We start from the raw sequence: 21,154 nt of genomic DNA, 5'->3' as shown, positions 1-21,154 counted from the left end.
CATGGAACAGGAGCATAAGAGAGATGATGATAGAGCGTGATCAGATCGTGTCGGGTTTTTGGGAGAGGCGAAATAGGATCAAGGAAAAGAGACAGAGAGAGAGAGAGAGAGAGGGGAAAAAGTCCGGAAACCTGATTGACTGTCTGCAGTAATGGAGTCAGGTGTCACCTAAAGGACAGGACAAAGGGACATACAGACAGACACCAGACAAGATGAATGTCTGAATGCCAATGAGACTCAATAGTATACTGGCTCTAGATACAATTATGGGGCTTCAAAGAAAATCACCTAAATCTGACCAACAATTACAGACCTATCAAACAAGGCTCAACTTACCAATCATAAAACTGACAAGCTTCTGTACTTTTGAACTGACTCCAACCACTCTGTACAGACCCTGATCATTAATACCTGCAAAAAAAAAAACAAAAAAAACAATAGGTGTTAGGTACTCTATAACCATCCCAGCTGATCTGGACAAACTAAATAGCACACTAAGCTTTTCCTGCATTATCCAGAATGAAGCACAACAGGTTGTTGGTTTGGGCTGAAAAAAACTCCTAGATCATTCTGCTCTCTAGTGTTCAGAGGGTGCTACTGCATTATGTAACCTTATTGAAGGTTTTAGCAGATGAGTTTTCCTTTGTTGATAGACAATAAACTGTAAATAATGCCTGATATGTTTTTATATGCATTACAACATGCTGTTACTTATTTTGTATATGATTTTCATATATTAAAACATTACTAGGAGTTACCTCTGGCTTCAATGGCGTTTATTGAATTTTTCACAAAGCTTGTTCCCACATCATCCAACTGGGCGTCAACTACGGAATACACAAATGTCATCACAATATATGCACCATCAATAAACACAAGCATATAAATAAATGTTTTTTTGTACTACAATTAAAGGTAAACTTTAGCTGTAAACAATAGGTCTGATATTAATTTGAGTTCACTCACTTCCTCTTTCTCTTGAATGTGTCCGGTTGAGATACTGCATCTGTGCGTAAGAGATAAACATCAGAAAACACAAACCAGACCAGCATAAAACACATTACACCAAACAGAACTGAATTTATATACCAAACAAGACACTATTACTGATCATTAAAATGCTTTGAAGTACATAAAATAAAATGTTTTTTTTATGTTTTGCAATATTATTACAATTTAAATGAGCCTCATGTTTTGTCAACTGATAATCAGAGAATTATTTTGACTGAATATAGCTTGAAGTTGAAGTGAGGGATTGACACACCGGCTCCTTTCCTCCCATCGCATGCATCCAGAATCTGTGGTCATCTTCTGAGATTGCCTGGACTGTCAGCACTGTGCCTGGTCTAGAAAAAAAACAAACAACCACACAGACTTAGCCTGCTGCTATACACAAAATTAAAACTGAACACAATTACTTGTTTATTGTAGATTATTTGTCTTTTAGTGCATGAACAGCTCCATTATTGTTTTATCGAAATGTAGTAACTGTAAAGCACCTTTCCATTTCATGTTTCTATTATTTTAAGGTTGTGCCTCTACATCAGACACAGAGTTGTTTTGAGGGCACACACTTTGAGGTAAGTTAATGAAGAGAATAAAAGGAATACAGACAGGCCAGTCCCTTCAGAAGCGAGGGCCATCTTTACATACAGGAGAAAAGTACACATTAGTGCACGGTTTTTGGTTTCAAACAGAGATCACAATTCTCTCACGATTCTGAACAGACAACTAAACAAAATAACATGTAATTTACTAGAGGTTCTGAAAAAAATGATCAATGCTGAATGAATTATTTAAAAGAAAAACTGGTTTGAATGAATGATTTAACGACTCTCTCATAAATACTTCATTGTTTCATTACTGGGAACATGAATTAGGTTTTTTTTTAACAAATCTCTTATTAAATGAATGATTCAGTGGCAAATACAATTTTTTTAACAGTCTCGTCACCACCTGGTGGCGTAACAATGTAATATATACAATTGTTATTTTGAAGTGTCAAATTATGTACTTTCAAAAGGTGATATTTGATCGTGTTTACGCATGTCTGAACTATAAACTTTTATTCCAGTTCTTCTGTGAATATATGAATATTTTTAACACAGAAATGATACTCTTGCGGTTGAAAAAACTGTTTGTGAAGCGGTTTTTATATTTACAGTATATATTACAACTGCTCTCTCTGGATCAGCGGTAGCGCAGACGCAGATCGGAACGTTCCAGGTTTAATAGACACAGGCGAAATGTTGTCAATTAGGAATGATATCGCGTGGGAGTTTGAATCAAGATTGCAATCTTTTAACAATTAATCGTGCAGCTCTAGTACACATGCAGCTTTTATGGTGCAAATCTGGGGTGTCTATTAACTTTGACTGTCCAATCAATTCGAAACAGACCAAAATCCAGTCATTTTTTTTCTTGTTTAAGATCCTTTTCACTTGGAAATACATTGGATTATAGAGATCAAAGGCATATTCATTTTGAGATTGAGTCATATCCTAATTTGGAAACATTCTGATGTGCTGTTTAAAAGATTCCACTAACCAGCATCATGAAGCACACAATTAGTGTTCATCATACACTCTGCCCGGTTCAGCTTTGGCTTTGATTAATGAGGGTTCTGAGTGTATCCTAGAGGATCAAAATATTTAGATTTTCCTTATCCTCTGACAAATGAGATGTAGTGCCAATGCATCTAATTTGTTTCTCACTCATGTTAAACCCAGTAGTTTCAGAGGGATTTACGGTCCTATTGTTTTTCTTTTCCTGTTTATTATCATCATAAGATAAATTTATAAACCTTAACCATCAAAAACTACTAATTTTGTTGGATTTGTTTTCGAAGGGGTCATAAAATGCATTTTCAGATGTTTATATTATGTTCACTCTGTCACAAAACACTTGGCAAACTTAAAAAATTATCCAATGCAACCACAACGATTGCCTCTGAAGACAAAATACTTGCCACTGGTGTAGCTTGCAATCAAGATATTTAGAAAAACTGTCAGCTTGTTGATATTAATTTAAAAAAAAAGAAGACTCCGTTCAGAAATGAGATGACCAAACAAAAAACATTCTCTTTCAATCACTAAGGCCAGCTGTTAAAAATAAACTTACACCTTGCATTTCTAATGGTTTGATCTCTTGGAAGGGTATGCACCATTTTTGGAAGTGCAGTTAGTCTACATCCAGGGACAAAATAACTTCCGAAGGTTTTGCTCAACAGCAGTACCACTCTTGTGATCGGTGGACAGACATGAGTGGTTAAGAGTACACATCCTTGATTTACATATGCCTGTTAAGTGGCGTTTCAAGTCAATTCAATTTATTTTCAACAGGGCAGTTAGCTGGGTAAGAAACTTGCAGTAAGTTTGTATTGTAGAGAAAACTATTATGTGTAAATACTAGTGCTGTCAAATGATTAAAATATTTAATCGCGATTAATCGCATTAATGTCATAGTTAACTCACGATTAATCGCACATTTTTATCTATTCTAAATGTCTCTTGATTTCTTTTTGTCCCATTATTTTTTCTCATTTTAATGCTCTTATCAACATGGAAAAGTGGATCGGCTTGCTTTGTGCAATGTTTTTTATTGAAAACAACATTGGCATATACAGTGTTTAATTTCACACTAACATTCTCGCTTGGAGCAAATAATCTCTCAATGTAACACTGTCCATCAATAAAGGAGTGAAAGAAATACTGACGAGGTCCTGATATTGACGAGGGGGCGGAGAATTGGCATCAGCTGTGTGTTTGTGCTTGGCCATCATCAAGTGGTATTTCAGACTGGACGTGCTGCGATGATGATAGCTCAGTTCACAACGACAAAACACACAGATCACTTTGGTCTTGTCAATGGAACCATTTGGCAACTTTTTAAAAGTAAACTTTCCATTCAGAATCTTATTGGCATCCATTTCGGCGTCTCGCGCTCGTCATCAACTCAAAACTTAACGTTAACCTACTATTTGGCCGGCTCGCAAGCCTAAACAAGTGTGTGCGGCGTCGTGCCTGTAGTTTTGTTTCCGGTCTAGCTAGATCCGCTTGCGCTTTGGTCGACGAAGCAACAAAACGTCCTCGCGCGACGCAAGCCATTGAAATGTATGGGTTTCATAGCGCAGCGCCGCACATGCCGCGTCCTGTTGCAAAAGCATGTGAAAAAAAACTACAAAGTTTGCTAGGCCAAAAAGACCATTAAAAATGAACGCCGTTAAAATGGGTTTGCGTTACCGCCGTTAATAACGCGTTTAACTGACAGCCCTAGCAAATACAAAGGACATCTATTTCATGTCCCCTTTAAGCAAAAAAATCTACTTGTCAAGGAATACTGGGTTACAAGTGAGTCATAGTAAAACATTGTAAAAGTTTTTATTTTTGATGCATAAATGACATTATTTCTTGTGAATCAGAAACACATCATTACATTTATTCATGGAAACCATTATAACCAGAGGCATGGCCAACATACCGATCTGTGATCTCTATGTCTAGGCAGAACCTCCTGTCAAGTGTGTCTGTGGTTTTGCGGACACAAGACTTCATTGTAACAGAGTCCGTCTCACCCTGAAAGGATACAGAACATTCTGTGAACAGCAGATCAGCAATACATTAATATTATATGAAACATGCCATTATCAAGACTAATGTGTCATGTGTGATGAGAACTTACAAGCTTCCCGCCTGATCTCTGGTCAAACGTTTTCATGTGTAGAATTTTTTGTTCTTTCACAAACGTGCAATAGCGTTTCACCCAGCTGGATCCAAAAGGAGGAGGTCCTGCAGAAATAGCAATAACTATCAGTAATGCAACCAGCAAAGCGCAGGATACATGGCATGACAGTCAGCAAAAGTAATAGGCAGAAAAGAGTTCCATCATAAAAATTGTCTTGCGTACGTTTCTCCTGCATGTAAAGATAGCCCTCGCTGCTGATGGGGCTGGTCTGTCTGTACTCCTGTGGCGACTCTTTGATTCTCTTCAATAACTCGTACACCTCAGAGCGTGTGCCCTCAAAACGACTCCGAGTCTGAAAGCAGAGGCACAAACTAACAAAATAACACAATCATTGATTCAGTTTTACAAATTCTGTGAGGGCCTGGTAACTGGGAATTTACACTGATGGAATTCCCAAAATCTTTGGAATACATTGGGAAATTACTCAATGCATAAAAAAAAAAAAAACACCTCAATGTGCTTAAACATGCTAATCCATGTTTTCAATCTACACATCCTCAGAACTCTGACCCTGACCATCACAAGTGATTTATAACTGATTCAAAACAAAACACCAGCGACGCGGCCCAATCAAATAGGACAAGGGAGGAAGTCGGCTCTCAAACTTCCGGCTTAGGAGTTAAACACAATGGAAGGTCAATGCAAACAAAGGCCTTTAAGTTTCCCTTGGAAACCTTGGCCCTCTCAAAACGCTGCTGTATCCTGTCTTGGTAACTCTCTTTCCATGTCACTCTGCCGAGCCAATAGCATTAACCAGAAGAACGTGAGTGAAGACTGACACATCTCTGCAAATCACTCTACATGTGTTGATAAACAGTTTATATGCTGTTTATGTTCAATATTTTACTCATACATTGGATAAATGGAATAAAAAAAATATAGTTTACAAATCTTTACGAGTAAATCATTAAAAAAAAAAAGATTTAAAGTTTAGTGTATTAAAGTAAAAAACATTATGAAAGTTTTTACTTACATTTTGAATATTGATTTGAAGGGCCTTTTTGTAATGGTCAAAATCTTTGGCCAACTCATATCCCTGATGATAGAAAGTAAATACAGTCTGAAAGAATGCCAGCATCTGCACAAGAGAGAGAGGAGAAGAAGGGAAAGAGAGAAATAAAAAAATTAGAACTACTTATATCAACTAGGACAGACATTACCATGTTCATATATGTTTTTGTGTCTAAATCTCTATGTGATGTCAAATAACACGGTTTCATGTAAGTAGAAAGTCAAACAAGCATCCATAAACTGGAAAGTAATCAGGTAAAAATTTGCTCAGCTAAATTAGAAGGATACTAATTTATGTGCTTATGCAAACTATCAAATTGTGTGTCCTAGGTGAATTAGTGAGAATTAGTGAGAATGTGGGCCCAAATAGACCCACTTGTAAATGGCCTGGACAAACCCATATTTAAAAGAGGCTTTTGTGTGTGGTAATTGTACCTAACCATGCTGTACTTACAGCTCTCACTGAATATAATTATATTTCATTTATTTATATGATACAAGGTAGGCTACACAACTGCCTAAACGTCTAGGGTCAGTGAGATGTATCACAGTTTCCACAAAAGTATTAAGCAGCAAAACTGTTTTCAGCATTGATAAAAAAGAATTGAGTTTCTTGAGCAGCAAATCAGCACATTAGAATGATTTCTGAAGGATCGTGTGACACTGAAGACTGGAGTAATGATGCTGAAAATTCAGCTTTGACGTCACAGGAATCAATTACATTTTAGATTAAATAAAAAACCGAAAACAGTTATTTTAAATTGTAATGTCACAATCTTACTACTTTTTTCTCTCTCTGTATTTTTAAACAAATAAATGCAGCCTTGGTGAGCATAACAGACTAGTGTAAATACGGGTTATGGTTTCATTTGGTATTTAAAGTGATTTTTTATTTTCATTTTCAATTCAGTTTTGTATAAAATTTGCACACTTACAACATGCCAAAGAAATAGTAAGAGTATTATGCCAGTATGGCATTCCAAACATAGCCCTTATTTTTGTTATTCTGTTTGGTGCACATGTCAGCTTGTTACTAAGTGTTAGACAGTACTTTTGAAATAGTGTATATGTATAAATAAATGAATAAATGTATATTTGTAACGTGTATTCTGGTGCTGTACAATCACTTCACAGCATCGAGAGTTATTTCATTAAATGTGTTTCCTTTCTTTTTTGTGGCATGTGAAACCATACCAAATGCTGTTGATAGACAAACATGAAAGCAAACCATGTTGAAATAAATCAAGTTGAATGACCATCTGGATGAAGGGTCATGCACTTACAGGCTCAACACACTCAAACTTCTTCCTCTCCTGTATCTCCTGCAGCTTGCAAACGTACTCCAGAGACGTCTCCTGAAAGTGCTGTCTCATCGCCTCCACCGACACGTCTGCCTGAAAGACAGACAGAATGAAAAAAAAAAGTTGAAGAAAACAAGGAACAGAAGTCATCACATGAAAATAAAGAGTGACTTAAGATATGCAGATGGAGATTTTTCCAAAAGCTGTCTGCCTATCCATGTATAACATTGAAAACAAAGAAATGACTTGCATCATGTAATTGAGTAAAGTATTGTGTGAATGTAAACAGTGCTAAACAGTAACTAATATAGTTATTAGTTGTGCAAATACAGTTAAATAGAGTGGATCACACTGACGTCTCTAGGCAACATTCCATGGCGAACTCCATCATAAATAAACACAGTTATGTAGGCTTAAAGTCTCAAAGCTTTACCAAAAGAACTTAGAACTTGAAGTTGCAAATGAAGGTGTCTATGCCCACATACACACTACCACGTTTTGGCAACTGCATTTAAACGTGGAAATGAATCACTTAAGCTTTTATCCTGTGTGTGTTATGCGTTCTGGGGTATAATGAATACAGGAATAACTCCCAAAATTCATTCAGTTGGCATTGCAATAACCACAGCAATGTTTGGATTTCTTGTAAATAAGAAAATTGGATGCCAATAGTTTAACTTTAACCCAAATGGTGTTTGTGACAGTTTGAACTTTTATTATAGTTACTAAAGACGTAATCATCTGATTATTATTATTTTTTTTTTTATAAACCACCACCAACAGACTTTTTTTTATCATTAAGCCCATGCTTTAAACAGAGTGCCTTATCTGCATTGTAAATATAGGACTGGTGGGAGAAACTACTGTGGAGAGACACGGCATAAAATGAATTAATTTTATTATGAGAGTGTCTGCATTAACACTGAGTTGAGAGTTGTTGAATTAAGTTGTCTTGAGATGTAACAGTGTCTAAATATGTACAGTAGAATAATTTGTTGCGTACTAGATTAGACTGAATGACCAAAATTCCCATCCCTAACCATATTTGTCTGGAGTCAATGTGTACGGCCCATGACAACTTATGTGTCTTATGAACTGGAGATTCTTAGTATTTCTATGGATCTTATACTTAGAGGTTTGTCTGCTGTGAACACCAGTCTGACACTAAATAGCCCACTGCTAAAACCACAGCCATTAACCCAAAAAACACATGTCATAAGGTCCAGAGGAACATAATGGCCCACCATAAAAATATCAACAGTCTCTAGTGGTTTTTGTGCTCAATGTATACAACATTCATGGCTGATGTGCACGCCTTGAAAGGTTATGTTCCCCAGACATTGTTCGATCAAATGAGACGCCTAGCTTCTTATATACAGTAGAAATAATGACAGACTGTACCTTCTCTAAACAACTGCAATAAACAGTATTGTAAAGAATATAGAAAGAAAACCATTGACCTTGACTTAAAAATCTGATTTTATTTCAAGAGATAAAGAAGAAAACCATCATTTATAAAAAATAGTTTGCATTACACATCCATCTTGTGTGTGGGAAGAATAAAATGTAAAGTACCTCCTGTAATTGTGGCTCCTTCTTCTTTGCTGACATGTTCAAAAGTTTCTCTAGCGAGCTGTAGTACTTCTCTGTTTCCTTCTCGTACCTCTTTCTCTCTGCCTGAAATATCAAATGGAGGAACTTACTATTTTTAATATATGGAACTGGTTACAATAAATGTACAGTTTTCCATTTCTTTTAATTAAATCAATGCAAACATCCTAAATGTGGGAGTTAACAGTGAAGATCTAGATTTTTACCTTTGCTGAGCCGAGCTGCTCTTTCCGAAACTTTTCTAAAGGCTTCATCAGTGTCTCTGTGATGTTTCTCATCTGTGAAAAGGCAATTCAGTAATTTGATATATAATATTTGACCATTTAATTTCATTATATTAAACATTAGCAGAAACAGGATGATTTTCTTTCATCAAAACTTGAGCGAACACATTGTAGGTTTAAATTTTAAATGTCAATAAAGGTGACATCATTGCATCACCTATTCCGTAGTCATGACTAAACCTGCACACTGTAATAAATCTACAGAAAGCTCCACAGATTTCTACAGAAATTGAACAGCTGCCATTCATAAAATTCTACACTTCCCCCACTGCTTCCATATTTGTTTACTAAATACGCTGGATAATATAATTCTTTCATCTAATAAGTGCGTAGTACACTCTCGGATCCATTTTAAGATTTTTTTTTATTTTTAATTAAATTAGCAGAATTAAACAATTTGAATTTTAAAAAGGTAATATGCTCAATATTCTATGTGGTCCCTGTGATGACAAGCCAAATAGAATGCAACAGTACGGAGCCCCTAAAGCAGGGTTGGGCAACACAGGACCTCGAAATATACTTTTCTGCAGAGTTAAGATTCAACCCCAATCAAACACCTGAACAAGCTAAACAAACAAGGTCTTCAGAATAACTGGAAAGCTTTGATGAGCTTCATCAGGGTTGGAGGAGCTAAACTCTGCAGGAAAGTGGATTTCTAGTAGCCCAGCCCTTTCCTAAAAGGACATCGATGCTTTTGCGTTCACTTGCAAAACTTTTGTGTTCCAACAAGAAAACTGCATTAGATCGCAAAATCTTTGCATTCTCTCACAAAAAAATTGTTTTACGATCCCCAAGAAAGTTTGCTTTAAAGGTGCTCTATGTAGCTTTTCTTCTAAAATGAATCCTTTTTTTATTGCCTGTGTGTGAAGGGGTTGTAATCACACATTACAATGATCCACTGGTCGGGTTTTACCTCTGAAGGCCAATATTCATATTTATATGTGAAGCCTCCGGGTCGGATTTACCGCGAAATCCATCGGATGTGACATGCATGCGCGCTCCCGAGCCTCTCTCCTTTTTATATACAGTCTATGCGACCGACGGCACTGCAGCTGACGACATGGAGTCTGATAACACCCCAAAACGACCTGCCTCCAGCACAACACACACTCCAACACAAACTCCACATAAATATAAAAAACAAAAAAAAGTTTTATCTGCTGAAGCTCGTCAGGCCAAACGTAATTCTGATCGACTCAGGACGGAAACACGGATCAACATCGGCAGAGCTTTTGAATTATTAGTAAACTCTAATGAAATAGCAAAGTAAACTACATGAGACATGAAATTAATACAAAAGACTGTTCCAGGATAACAAAAAGTAGGTGCTTTAGGATGTAACTTATTTTATGTACTAGATCTACAGTCTAAAGTTACTCATCCCACTACTATCATATTGTTTATACTAAACATTTCCAGACACGTTCAGTACAGTAATGTTACTTCCTACTGTCTTACTGTTACACTGACATTGTTCAGTCTAGTTCACTGTTTTCGTTATCATTATTATACATTCACCTATGTTGACATTGCTGATTGTGAAAGATACACGAATAGTTAGTGAAATGCCTTATGCTAGATAACACCACATGCCGGCTAAATGCAGTCAATGTAACGTTATCATGGTACGAGCATGGAGCATTAGTTCAACGTCAAGCTGATAAAAGTAGCCTATTATTGTAACGTTGCAGTGGGCGTTTACATGAGTTAGCATGTTGTGTGATGCTTTCGCCGTTGCGTTGAAAGTCTCTGTGTGGCCGGTAGTGAATGCTCGCTCTTGAGATCGAGCACGCACACGCACACGAGCACGAGCACGAGCCCTCTTGTTGCAATCTGAAACATCACCGCTAGAGGCCGCTAAAAAATACATAGAGCACCTTTAACTCGCAAAACGTTTGCCTTCTCTCATAAATCGCATTCCCCTAAGAAACTTTGCATTTGCTCACAAAATAATGATTATTTCCATCACACGTTTTGTATTTGTCCAAGAAAGTTCGTGAGAGAACACAAAACTTTTGCGAGAGTTTGCAAGGTTTCTCTGAGAAATGCAGGAGTTTTGCGAGCAAACCCAAACACATCGAAAAACCATTTCCCTTTAAGGGCTCAGAACCTAATGAATGCAGCTCTGCACATATCTGTTATCTGTTATGATTTATTTATATTTGCGGTGTAAATCAAGCTTCTTGAAATTTAGGAACACTCTTCCCCATTTGAAGTAATTAATGACATTCTCTTTGCCCTTAAATGAGGTAATGAAATAACCAAGGCAATCCATGGTGTGACTGTTAGAATGAGCATCTCCGGTCTACCATTACTCTGTTTCTGACCCTGTCAGGACCCGTTAGCTCTGCCCCTTCTACACATGACTCCAGTGAGCCAAGGGGCCATAACGTCATTGGCCTGCTGCGGTGTTATGAACGGGTGGGGCTCAAATCTGAGCTCATGACAACTGTCAGCTGTTGCACTTTGAGTCATGGGCAGGGCCTTCAGCTCTCTAATTCTGCATACTAAATAAATACTAACATGACCTACATGCAACATGAGCCCTTCCTACCTAGATGGTTAACCACCTATTAGAATATATAGTCCTCTCATACCTTAAGAATGCAGAGGAAGGGATTTGTCATCTAATCTAATAGGTAAAAGTGAAATATTTTCTTTTGTCTCATTTTTACACATTTTACACTGTAAAATCAAGTTGCTAAGTTATTTACAGATAACATATACATTAGTCTTTGAAATTACATAAACCAAGTGCCATTGGATGTTCTTGCAGAGTTTTTGAAAGTACAGTCCCTACACAACACAGTTGAGGTGACATGACTCAACATAAGCAGCGGTCTTGTGCAATCTCTGAGCAATCTGTGAGAGAGGACACAAATAACTTATGGCAATGCAACTCACTTCCTGTGGCAAAAATGTGACTAAATAATGCAGGAACAAACAGAGGACTGATGTCGCTTTACAGACTATGTGTTGAGAAGTGTGTTGAACTGTGTTGTGTCTCTCCACAAGCAAATGGCCATGCTGGCATGTTCCAAAAATATCTTTTAGCCTGCAAGGAATTGAGTGAAATGTATAACAGAGAGTGTGTTTGGTGCAAGTCTCAACTGGTTGTGCTCACCATCAGCTCTCTTGGATCTTCCAAGTTTCTGAGAAAGGATGAGAACTCTTGCAAGGATTCATCTGAAATGACACATATGCAGACACTGAGCAAAGCACGATATAAGCAAATGCATGTATGTAAATTAATATATGCAAAAAGGGGAGAAAAAACCCTCACCAATGCACTTCTCATCATCAGTTTTGGCATCGCCGATGTATTCAAATTTGAACTCGCCCAGGCACTGAGCAAACTTCTTCTGGGCCAATGAAAGCTCTGTAAGGCAAAGAGTGAAGACAGAGGGAAATCAGGAATTGCTTTATTTTTAGATGCTCTAGTGGCAGAGAGTTTTCCCATCATTTTCATTTGGGAAGGTGTGCCACACATTCACCTACGCTACCATTGAAAGTCTGGGGTCAGTAATATTTTGGTAATACTTTATAAGGTCTCATTTGTTAACAGTAGTTAATGTATTAATTTACATTTATTAACTTTTGATTTTAAAATAAATGTTGAAACTAACATTAACTAAGATTAATAAATGCTGTAGAAGTATTGTTAATTCTTAGTTTATGAAAAATAGTTAACTAATTTAAACATTATTGTAATTTTTTTTTTTTTAAATCAAAAGTGACATTAAATGATGTCACAAAGATATTTCTAGTTCTTTTGAACATTGTATTCATCAAAATGTCCTGAAAAATGTCCCATAAGAGACTTCTTTCAAAAACACTAAAACATCATACAGACCCCAAACTTTGGAATGGTAAAGTATGTAAACCAATCCATGACATGACCTTAAACATTTAAAACACACACAATCGTTTTATTGTTTCGCACTGGGAATATTTGGATTACATTGTCTTCTGTTCAGGTGAAGTATTCCCAAAGAATAGTTTAACAATACCACCTATTTACAGATATGAGCTGGTCATAATGAAAGTTATGCTCTGTAAACATCCTGCTGGACTCTTATGTTGCCAAGAGCATCCTGAAGTAGCAGGTGTTGCTAATAGATACCAAGAATTCCCCTTCCCTCAGGAAAACATGTGGACAACCCAATGAAAAAATGGATGGGACTTCGTCTGGAACATGATTCTGGGAGAGGATTTGTAAATCAGAGGGAGCAAATTTCATTCTGAGGATTCCCAAAGGATGATCCCGATATAAGTGAACTCTCACTGGGGTCCGTGGGACAGAGTGCTGGGGTATTTTAGGACGAACACTATGAGCAGTATCCAGCAATGTAGTGTCGTCAACACTGACAGCTGGGCCCGTCCGTGTGAAATGAGCTGGCAGTGCAGTAGACCCATCACATCTTATTCTGCTAACTATGGCGGTTTCTAAATTTGCTTGCCATATTTGTCTCAGATTTACAGTCTTTTAGCCTTGTAGAAAGAGTCATTCTAATTGATTCCATTCAATCATTCATGAATGACCCATATTTCATTTATGGCCACACAGCTACCCATTAAACTGCTTACTCCACCCTCTTGCCCAGTCCGAACTAAAAACGCCCGGTCAACTCATCTGTGCGGGTTGGAGTGAATGTGGATTACTCTACAACAATGCTCAATCATGCGAGTCTGGCAGAGTGGACTTGCTGACTACATGCCCCAGGACAGAACAGACTGAGAATGTCAAGAGATAAATGTGAATGATAAACACTATGCTCTAGGGCAGGGCAGGGCAGGGCAGGGCAGGGCAGGGCAGGGGTGTTCAATTAAAGTTCCATAAGACCCAGTCTCTACATTTTTGACTGTAAGCAGATGTCTGTACACTATGTGACATTCGGAGTGCGTCAGTGAGATGCTTTAATATCAACTGTGTTTAAAGTTCATGTAAACATATCACGGTATTTTCATAGTGAAGATAACTACTGTGTTGTGAAGAAAATGCTTTGATTAATAATTATATAATTATAAGGTCTGTCAATCATTAGCAATCTATAGATAGGCTCAATGCAAAGGATTTTTTCTGGGACTGAATCTGGACTGCAGTCTGATAATTGGTGGCCTCTGCTCTAGGGGAAAAAAAATAATTAGTGTGAGGTTGTATGATTTTTTCTGTTTATTGCCGAGAAGTGTATTAATGTCTAGATAGATCCATGACAGCAACCTCTTACACAGCATCCATCCACCCATCTGTAAAGACAACATCTGTCTAACAATGCCTCTATTAACTCCACAGCACCACTGTGTGCAGAGGAGGTTGATCGCCTAATTCTAGTGGGTATTAGGAAGGGCAAATGGCAGCCCGTGGGCAGCTGGGCACTGGACTAAATCAATGCATTGTTTGATGAGCTTCTGTTCTTTCAGCCAGACTCAAAATAGAGTCGCCAGGAAACAGTTTTCTTTCCTTTCTTCCATATGTGTGCAAGGTAAGCATCACTCTGTAAACATATGAAGATGTGGATGCGGAAATTGCCACATGTTACAACATGCAATCAGAAGTGAAATTCAAAACTAAAAGTGCCATGAAGAATGTAAGTAGATCAGACTGTGGCTAAACAGAACTCTAGGCAAATCATCTGGAATATAAAAGTTAAATGACATATAAAAGTAAAATTATACATATACACACATATACATACATTTTTTTTGTTGAAAAAAGTCTCGTATGCTCACCACGGCTGCATTTATTTGATAAAAACTATTACAATTTAAAACAAGACAAGCACCTGCCTCCTCTCACTCAATCCTCTCATTAACTCCGGTTGATGTTGGTGTTACATGTCCTGAATATTGCACATAATTTTAGTCATTCCCGCAGGTTTCACGCTCACACCAAAAATGCATGACACCACAAGGCGCAGTTCACTTGCAGAACTCAAGTTTCTAGATGGCACGTAGGTCTGAAATAAGGAGATAAGATATAGGGGTACAGAGCCAGTGGTTGTTCTGTAAGCAAACATCAGTGCCTGCCTTGCATTTGATGCGAGCGGCAATTGGCAACCAGTGCAATTTTGTGAGGAGAGGTGTGACTCTCTTCAGTTTGTTAGAGACCACTCTAGCCGCAGCATTCTGGATCAGTTGCAGAGGTTTAACAGTGCAAGCTGGAAGACCTGCCTAAATAGTTCAGTCTGGATAGAACAAGCGCTTGGTCAAGGAGTTGTGTAGCATGCTTTGATAGGAAGGGCCTGATCCTCCTAATGTTGTATAAGGCAAATCTACAGGACCGGGCAGTTCTAGCAATGTGGTCTGTGAAGTTCAATTGATCATCAATCACAACTCCAAGGTTCCTGACTGACCTTGATGGAGTTACGGATGACGAACATAGCTGAATGGAGAAGTTATGATGAAGTGATGGGTTGGCCGAGACCACAAGCAGTGTGGTTATTTGTGTTATCATTTGCAATGTGTTTATTTGTTCTTATTTTATTACTGAATGTTTACTTTTCTTTATTTAGTTTACGTCTCCATACCGGCGTGATGACTCCGATCTTCAACCAGATGGAACTGGATAATATTCTGATTGTTCCAATCCAATCTGACTTCTGACCTAAAATTCTGCCTCAATCATAATCATACACGTTGGCCAGAGGAGAAGACTGAGCCTGGTTTCTTCTCCCAAGGTTTTTTTCTCGATTCTGCCACCTGATGGAGTTTTGGTTCCTTGCCACTGTCACCTTTTTTCACCTTTGTTGTAATTGGCTTGCTTAGTTGGGGACATTAAATTTAACATTTAATTTAATATTCAACAATATTATTAATCTGCCTGCATTGGCACCATTATATGAGAACTGAACTGAGCTGGATGATGACATCACGGTTTTCTCCAGAGAGGGTATATATATATATATATATAAAAGAACTAAATTAATAACTTTTTTACAACAAAAATTAAACATCACAGAACTTACTTAAGCTGGACTGAGAAGCTATTTTCTCCTGGAAACAAACTTTGTTGCATTATTTTCCTGTTATCTCTGTAAAGCTGCTTTGAAACAATCTGTATTGTAAAAAGCGCTATATAAATAAATTTGACTTGACTTGATTATTTGAAAATGTAGTACAATGATTAAAATAAAGCCTTCCTGTGCTGTGCATAAGCTATTAAAACACAATTACCTAAATTATCAAAAAAAATTTAAGATATTAACAAATTATATATGTATGGAGGTATGTATGGCCATTTTCCCCGAGGTATTGAAAATGGTATCTGGAAATTCCAGTATCGTGACAACCCTACTATATAGAGCAGTCATCTAGGCAACATCAGCTGAAAAAACAAGTTCAGAAACTTGAGATATGGTCTACCCCATATACCCTGGACCCTAAACAACATTGCTGACCCAGCAGCAATGCAGGCTTTAACAGGACATACAGAGACCTGACTCATGGCACTGAGATATGCTGCTCACTCACTCATGGGGAATGCTTGAAGCATTGATTTGCTTTAGAGGGAGTGTGACTTAAGCGGTCTTAGGATGTGCATTCAGAAAGGGCATAGTGTTTTTGGAATATCAAGAGGGGCGTGCTAACAGCACATACACACATGGAGGTTCGGCCCATTGATAACACTCATAAAATTCCCTGGTCAATCCGAGGGAATTCTTCAACAGTAAAGCATTTTCAAACACAAACCAAAAACAACACACCCTGGAAACTGTGATTGTAAGGTCAAATTCTGAGTACAGCCAAACCCTGGTGCTGACCCAAGCAAAATATTTTGTCAAATTAATGACAGAGACTCAGTGACCATTACAACTTTCTGCACCAAACATAAGCCATAGCCAAATATATTATGTAGCCCTTAAAATGTTAGCAAAAAGCCACTCGTTCCAGGAAACTGACAACACTGTCGTGTCAACCTTTATATTATGGAGAGGTTAAATACGGGTTTGGTGCCTTATTGTCAAAACAGAGCACAGGCAGAGGCACATATTTTAGTTTCAAACACAGAGGCCTGCATTTAAAGTGACGTTATACATTTTAAATTGAGAGTGAAGACAGACACACTTTGCTGATAAATTAAACTGCAAGGCTTGCTGCATGCCTGCACCATGACTTTAAAACCAAAGACACTCGTTCAAAAAAATAATTCACCCAAAAAAGAAAATCATGTTATAAATTACTCACCCTTATATCATTCCAGAATAGTTTTCTTTTTGAACACAAATGTTCATGCTTTTCCCCACACAGTTAAGGTGAATGGTTACCAGGGGCTGTCAAGCTCCAAAAAAAATAAAAAAATAAAAAAAAATACAAACATCTCCATAAAAATACCATAACAGTACCAAATAAAGAGCATCAAGGTGTGTCACATCAGGTCGGATGCCAATGATTCAAAATGACTTTGGTTCTCATGTGTCTAATATAACTGATTTTGAGGTGCTAAATTTGAATAAAAGTAAGACTTTTATGACGCTTTACTGCCCCATGTCAGCATTTACCTTTTGGAAAAAGTTATGGTTCCATAAATTAACTTTATGGAAAAGAGAAACATCCTGCTTAAAATCTGTGGAATAAAGAATATTGTATTGTAAAGAAAAAATTGGAACATCAAGAAGATGAGTACTTTCATAACCAATGTCTTTTGTTTGTTTGTTTGTTTTTGGCTTTACTGGAGCTTTACTTGTCTACATACACAAGCATGCGTGATGCTCGTGGTATTTCCAATGTCTTCACAAAAAGAAATAATGACATAATGAATATTTTCTATTGCATAGTAAAAATAAATAAAAAATACTTCTCAAAATAATAATAACAAATTCAATTTAGTAAAACAACACTGATTATTATAATTATTATTACTACTAGGCTACTATTATTTTAAGGAATATCAAACAAATGTTTTCTTAATTACGTTTTAAAACATTGATTAAATTGTTAAAGTTTAATAATTTCATTAGACACCATTTTTTATGATAAATTTGTATTAAATCATAAATCATATTAAATCGAAGAAGAAGAAGAAGAAGAAGAAGAAGAAGAAGAAGAAATATTAAATTAGGGCATTAAATAAAGGAGTTTACAAGCAATTTATGTTTACATTTATTATCAAGGACTAACAATCATGTGGAATGCATTGCCTTCCCTATTAATGAAGTAAAATGATATATAGCCTACTGTGATAAATATTGAAAGTGAATGATATGGGTTGGGAAATGAAACAGAAACACCTGTTTTAACCAAAATAATTTATTATATGGTGTAGGGCCTTCTTTTGTGGCCAAACAGCATCAGTTCATCTTGGGAATGACACATTCCAGTCCTTCACAGTGGCCAGAGGGATTTGGAGCCGTTCCTCTTCCTGAACAGTGACCAGGTCACCATGTGATGCTGGGGGAGGGAAACGTTTCTGACTTGCTCCTCCAAAATACCCCGAAGTGGCTCAAAACTATTCAGATCTGGGGACTGTGCAGGTCATGGGAGATGTTCAACTTTACACCATTCTGTCACAAGTCTTGCTGTGTGTATTGGTGCATTATCATGCTGATACACAGCACCCCTTCAGGGTACAATTTTTGTACTATTAGGTGCACATGGTCCTCCAGTCATTGAAAGTGACGCGCCCATCAAGCACAGTAGGGAATGCAATGATATTGCAGCCCAAACATCACTGATCCACCATGTGCTTCACTCTGGGCAGCAACAGTCCAGGTGTTGAGCCTCTTTAGGGCTTCTCCACACCGTAACTCTTAAAGATGTGGGAAAGACAGTGAAGGTGGACTCATCAGAGAACAAAATTATTCACATTGTCCAGAGCCCAAGATTTGCACTGTTGGCACCATTGAAACAGACATTGCCATTGGCACGAGGGATCAAAGGTGCAGCCCAACCATGAATATTGACTCTGAATTCAATTCAATTTTTTTTTCTATAGCGCTTTTCACAATACATATTGTTTCAAAGCAGCTTTACAGAAAGTGCATTTCAGAAATGTAAATATTGTCTTCAGCGTTTAAGCTTTTAAACAAAGAGATTTATTTGTGTACTTAAAGTTAGCTAAAATAGGAAAGTCTCACTGCTCTATGACAAGCAGGTTTACAGACAGTTGAGCAACACACACACACACACACACACACACACACACACACACACACACACACACACACACTCTCAGCCTATGTTGTGTAACAGCACAGTGTTACTCAGTGTTTGATTACATATCAATGTCTTTGCTAGACACACCTCTCACTCCTCTGTAATTTGTGTAACGTTTGAACGGTCTTGTATGGTTGAACACAGCATCGGCCAAGCAACTCATGTCATGTGTGGGTTTATCGAGTTTTAATTGTTTCTTTCCTGATTATGCTTGAAACATCCGTTGTGTTGCACTAACATTGTAGAAAATACATTAAAGGAATATTAGCTGATCTTATTATGACAGATCCATATTTCTAAACATTTCAATGATTTGTAGTTTATCTTGGTTCATCTATAGTTTTTGCCACTGAGCCCAGGAAACCAGAAAAAACACAGGAAAATGCCCCTCCTATTGCTTATCACAGGAAAACACACATCTGGGCACATGCAATACTATAACAACAGGGCACAGTCAATGTGACACGACAGTGGTATGACTCTTCTGCAACACTTTTCCCCAAAGGCATTTCGTACAAGTTTAAAGGATGGCCAAAACACAGTGTATTTTTTACTTAGAAATTACGACATGCACTTCAGCAGCAGAACTGCCTTTGGACAGAGGACACACACCCAGTCTGAGTCTTAATCACTGCAATCATTCATATGCACTGTGAACCAATGAGTAATGAGCACTTAGAAAGACTTTTGGTAACTTGTCATTAAGCAAATGCTTATTATCTTGAGCGATTTACAGTAATGCCATGGGCAGTCTTTCTGAAATACCTTTGTTTCTTTAGCGCCTGGGAAAGAGAATTTTAGTTATTCAGTCATTTCAGTTCATGGACAGCCCTTATATAGGATCAGTTATAGCGAATACTAAAAATAGATTTATCCTTAAACTGAAATCATACCGTTTCAGATTATAAAACCATCTAGAAAGGGTCTAGTACTTTGGTTGATTAAGATTTTGTGAGCAGTCTGGTTTGAATTTACACGTTCACCCAGAAATCCCCATTGAGTCACATACTGAATATAAAAAAGAAACTTCAGTTTGGACAAGTGATGTCACTTATAATGACGTCCTGATTGGACCCATATGGTTGATTTAGCTCAGGGGGTAAAAGGGAATCAAGCAAGGCTCAGTGTGCTTCTTGCAGATCTGTACCTTAATTTAGTACTGTATTTATGGAGATTTAAGCGAAAACAATGATCCTAAATTGCTCAAAGACTGACTCATGAAACCTGATACAGAGAAATTAGCCTGGTTGTCAATAACCTCTGGTTATGTACAGGTCTAATGAAAAGTTTTACACATTAAAGGGCACCTATATGCCCCTTTTAACAAGATGTAAACTAAGTCTGTGATGTCCCCCGAGTGTGTATGTGAAGTTTTAGCTGAAAATACCCTTCAGATATTTTTTTACAGCATGTTAAAAATTCCCCTTTGAGGGGGTGAGCAAAAACACGTTGTTTTTGTGTGTGTCCCTTTAAATGCAAATGAGCTGCTGCTCGGCACAGAGGGCGGAGCTTCAAGAACTCTTGCTTCAGTGTCAGGACAATCTCATCTCATGGAATGGAAATATCAGAACAGAAACTGTACTAGCAGTGTTCAGTTCGAACCAGAGTCAGACAATGATGCCTGCAGAGCCAGAGAATATATTCTGCATGGAGAGATAGCAGGTTTAGTTTAATTACGGTTATAACTTATTTGTCATCTTGCTTTTATCCACAATTATTAGTACAAGCCTGTTGTAGCGGACCTCGTCTGAATGATGGCCAAAAAATTACTGATGAGTTTTATGTTTAAGTTTATTGTAGCCTGGCATGCCAGACCTACATCAAGATGTTAGGTCTGGGAACTCTCCATTGACATGCCTCAATCCGAGGGGCGGGATAAACGGTTACCTTTCAAAATCCCTCTGCACGCAATAGGATAACGCTACAACCAACCAGAGCAACGAACGGTTGTGGATGAGTGAGTCCCATGCATTTTTCCACCAGCGGAGCTAATTGATATATTAAACTTTTGCCGTATCAGGTCGGCAAAACTCCGAACACATCTTCCTTTTT

At 37.5% G+C, this 21,154-nt stretch overlaps 1 protein-coding gene across 2 annotated transcripts in view; it reads right to left on the bottom strand.

Annotated features, from left to right (window-relative positions):
- Positions 1 to 21,154, bottom strand: part of arhgap10 (Rho GTPase activating protein 10) — an 88,169-nt gene that overhangs the window by 37,996 nt on the left and 29,019 nt on the right. For both annotated transcript variants that reach the window (XM_056271840.1, XM_056271839.1), the window contains exons 2-14: positions 12,234 to 12,329; positions 12,075 to 12,136; positions 8,873 to 8,944; positions 8,631 to 8,732; positions 7,038 to 7,148; positions 5,717 to 5,821; positions 4,906 to 5,035; positions 4,681 to 4,787; positions 4,480 to 4,574; positions 1,265 to 1,346; positions 967 to 1,006; positions 759 to 827; positions 337 to 411 (exon numbers count right to left, since the gene is read on the bottom strand). In XM_056271840.1, the coding sequence (XP_056127815.1) occupies positions 337 to 411; positions 759 to 827; positions 967 to 1,006; positions 1,265 to 1,346; positions 4,480 to 4,574; positions 4,681 to 4,787; positions 4,906 to 5,035; positions 5,717 to 5,821; positions 7,038 to 7,148; positions 8,631 to 8,732; positions 8,873 to 8,944; positions 12,075 to 12,136; positions 12,234 to 12,329 (1,146 nt within the window). The remainder of the gene's footprint in view (positions 1 to 336; positions 412 to 758; positions 828 to 966; positions 1,007 to 1,264; positions 1,347 to 4,479; positions 4,575 to 4,680; positions 4,788 to 4,905; positions 5,036 to 5,716; positions 5,822 to 7,037; positions 7,149 to 8,630; positions 8,733 to 8,872; positions 8,945 to 12,074; positions 12,137 to 12,233; positions 12,330 to 21,154) is intronic.

Source organism: Rhinichthys klamathensis, unplaced genomic scaffold (genome assembly GCF_029890125.1).
Source record: "Rhinichthys klamathensis goyatoka isolate OS25496 unplaced genomic scaffold, OSU_Roscu_1.1 h1tg000325l_1, whole genome shotgun sequence".
In the NCBI taxonomy this organism is placed as follows: domain Eukaryota; kingdom Metazoa; phylum Chordata; class Actinopteri; order Cypriniformes; family Leuciscidae; genus Rhinichthys; species Rhinichthys klamathensis.
Note: the sequence above shows the minus strand (reverse complement) of the source record. Positions and strands in the feature narration are given on the sequence as shown.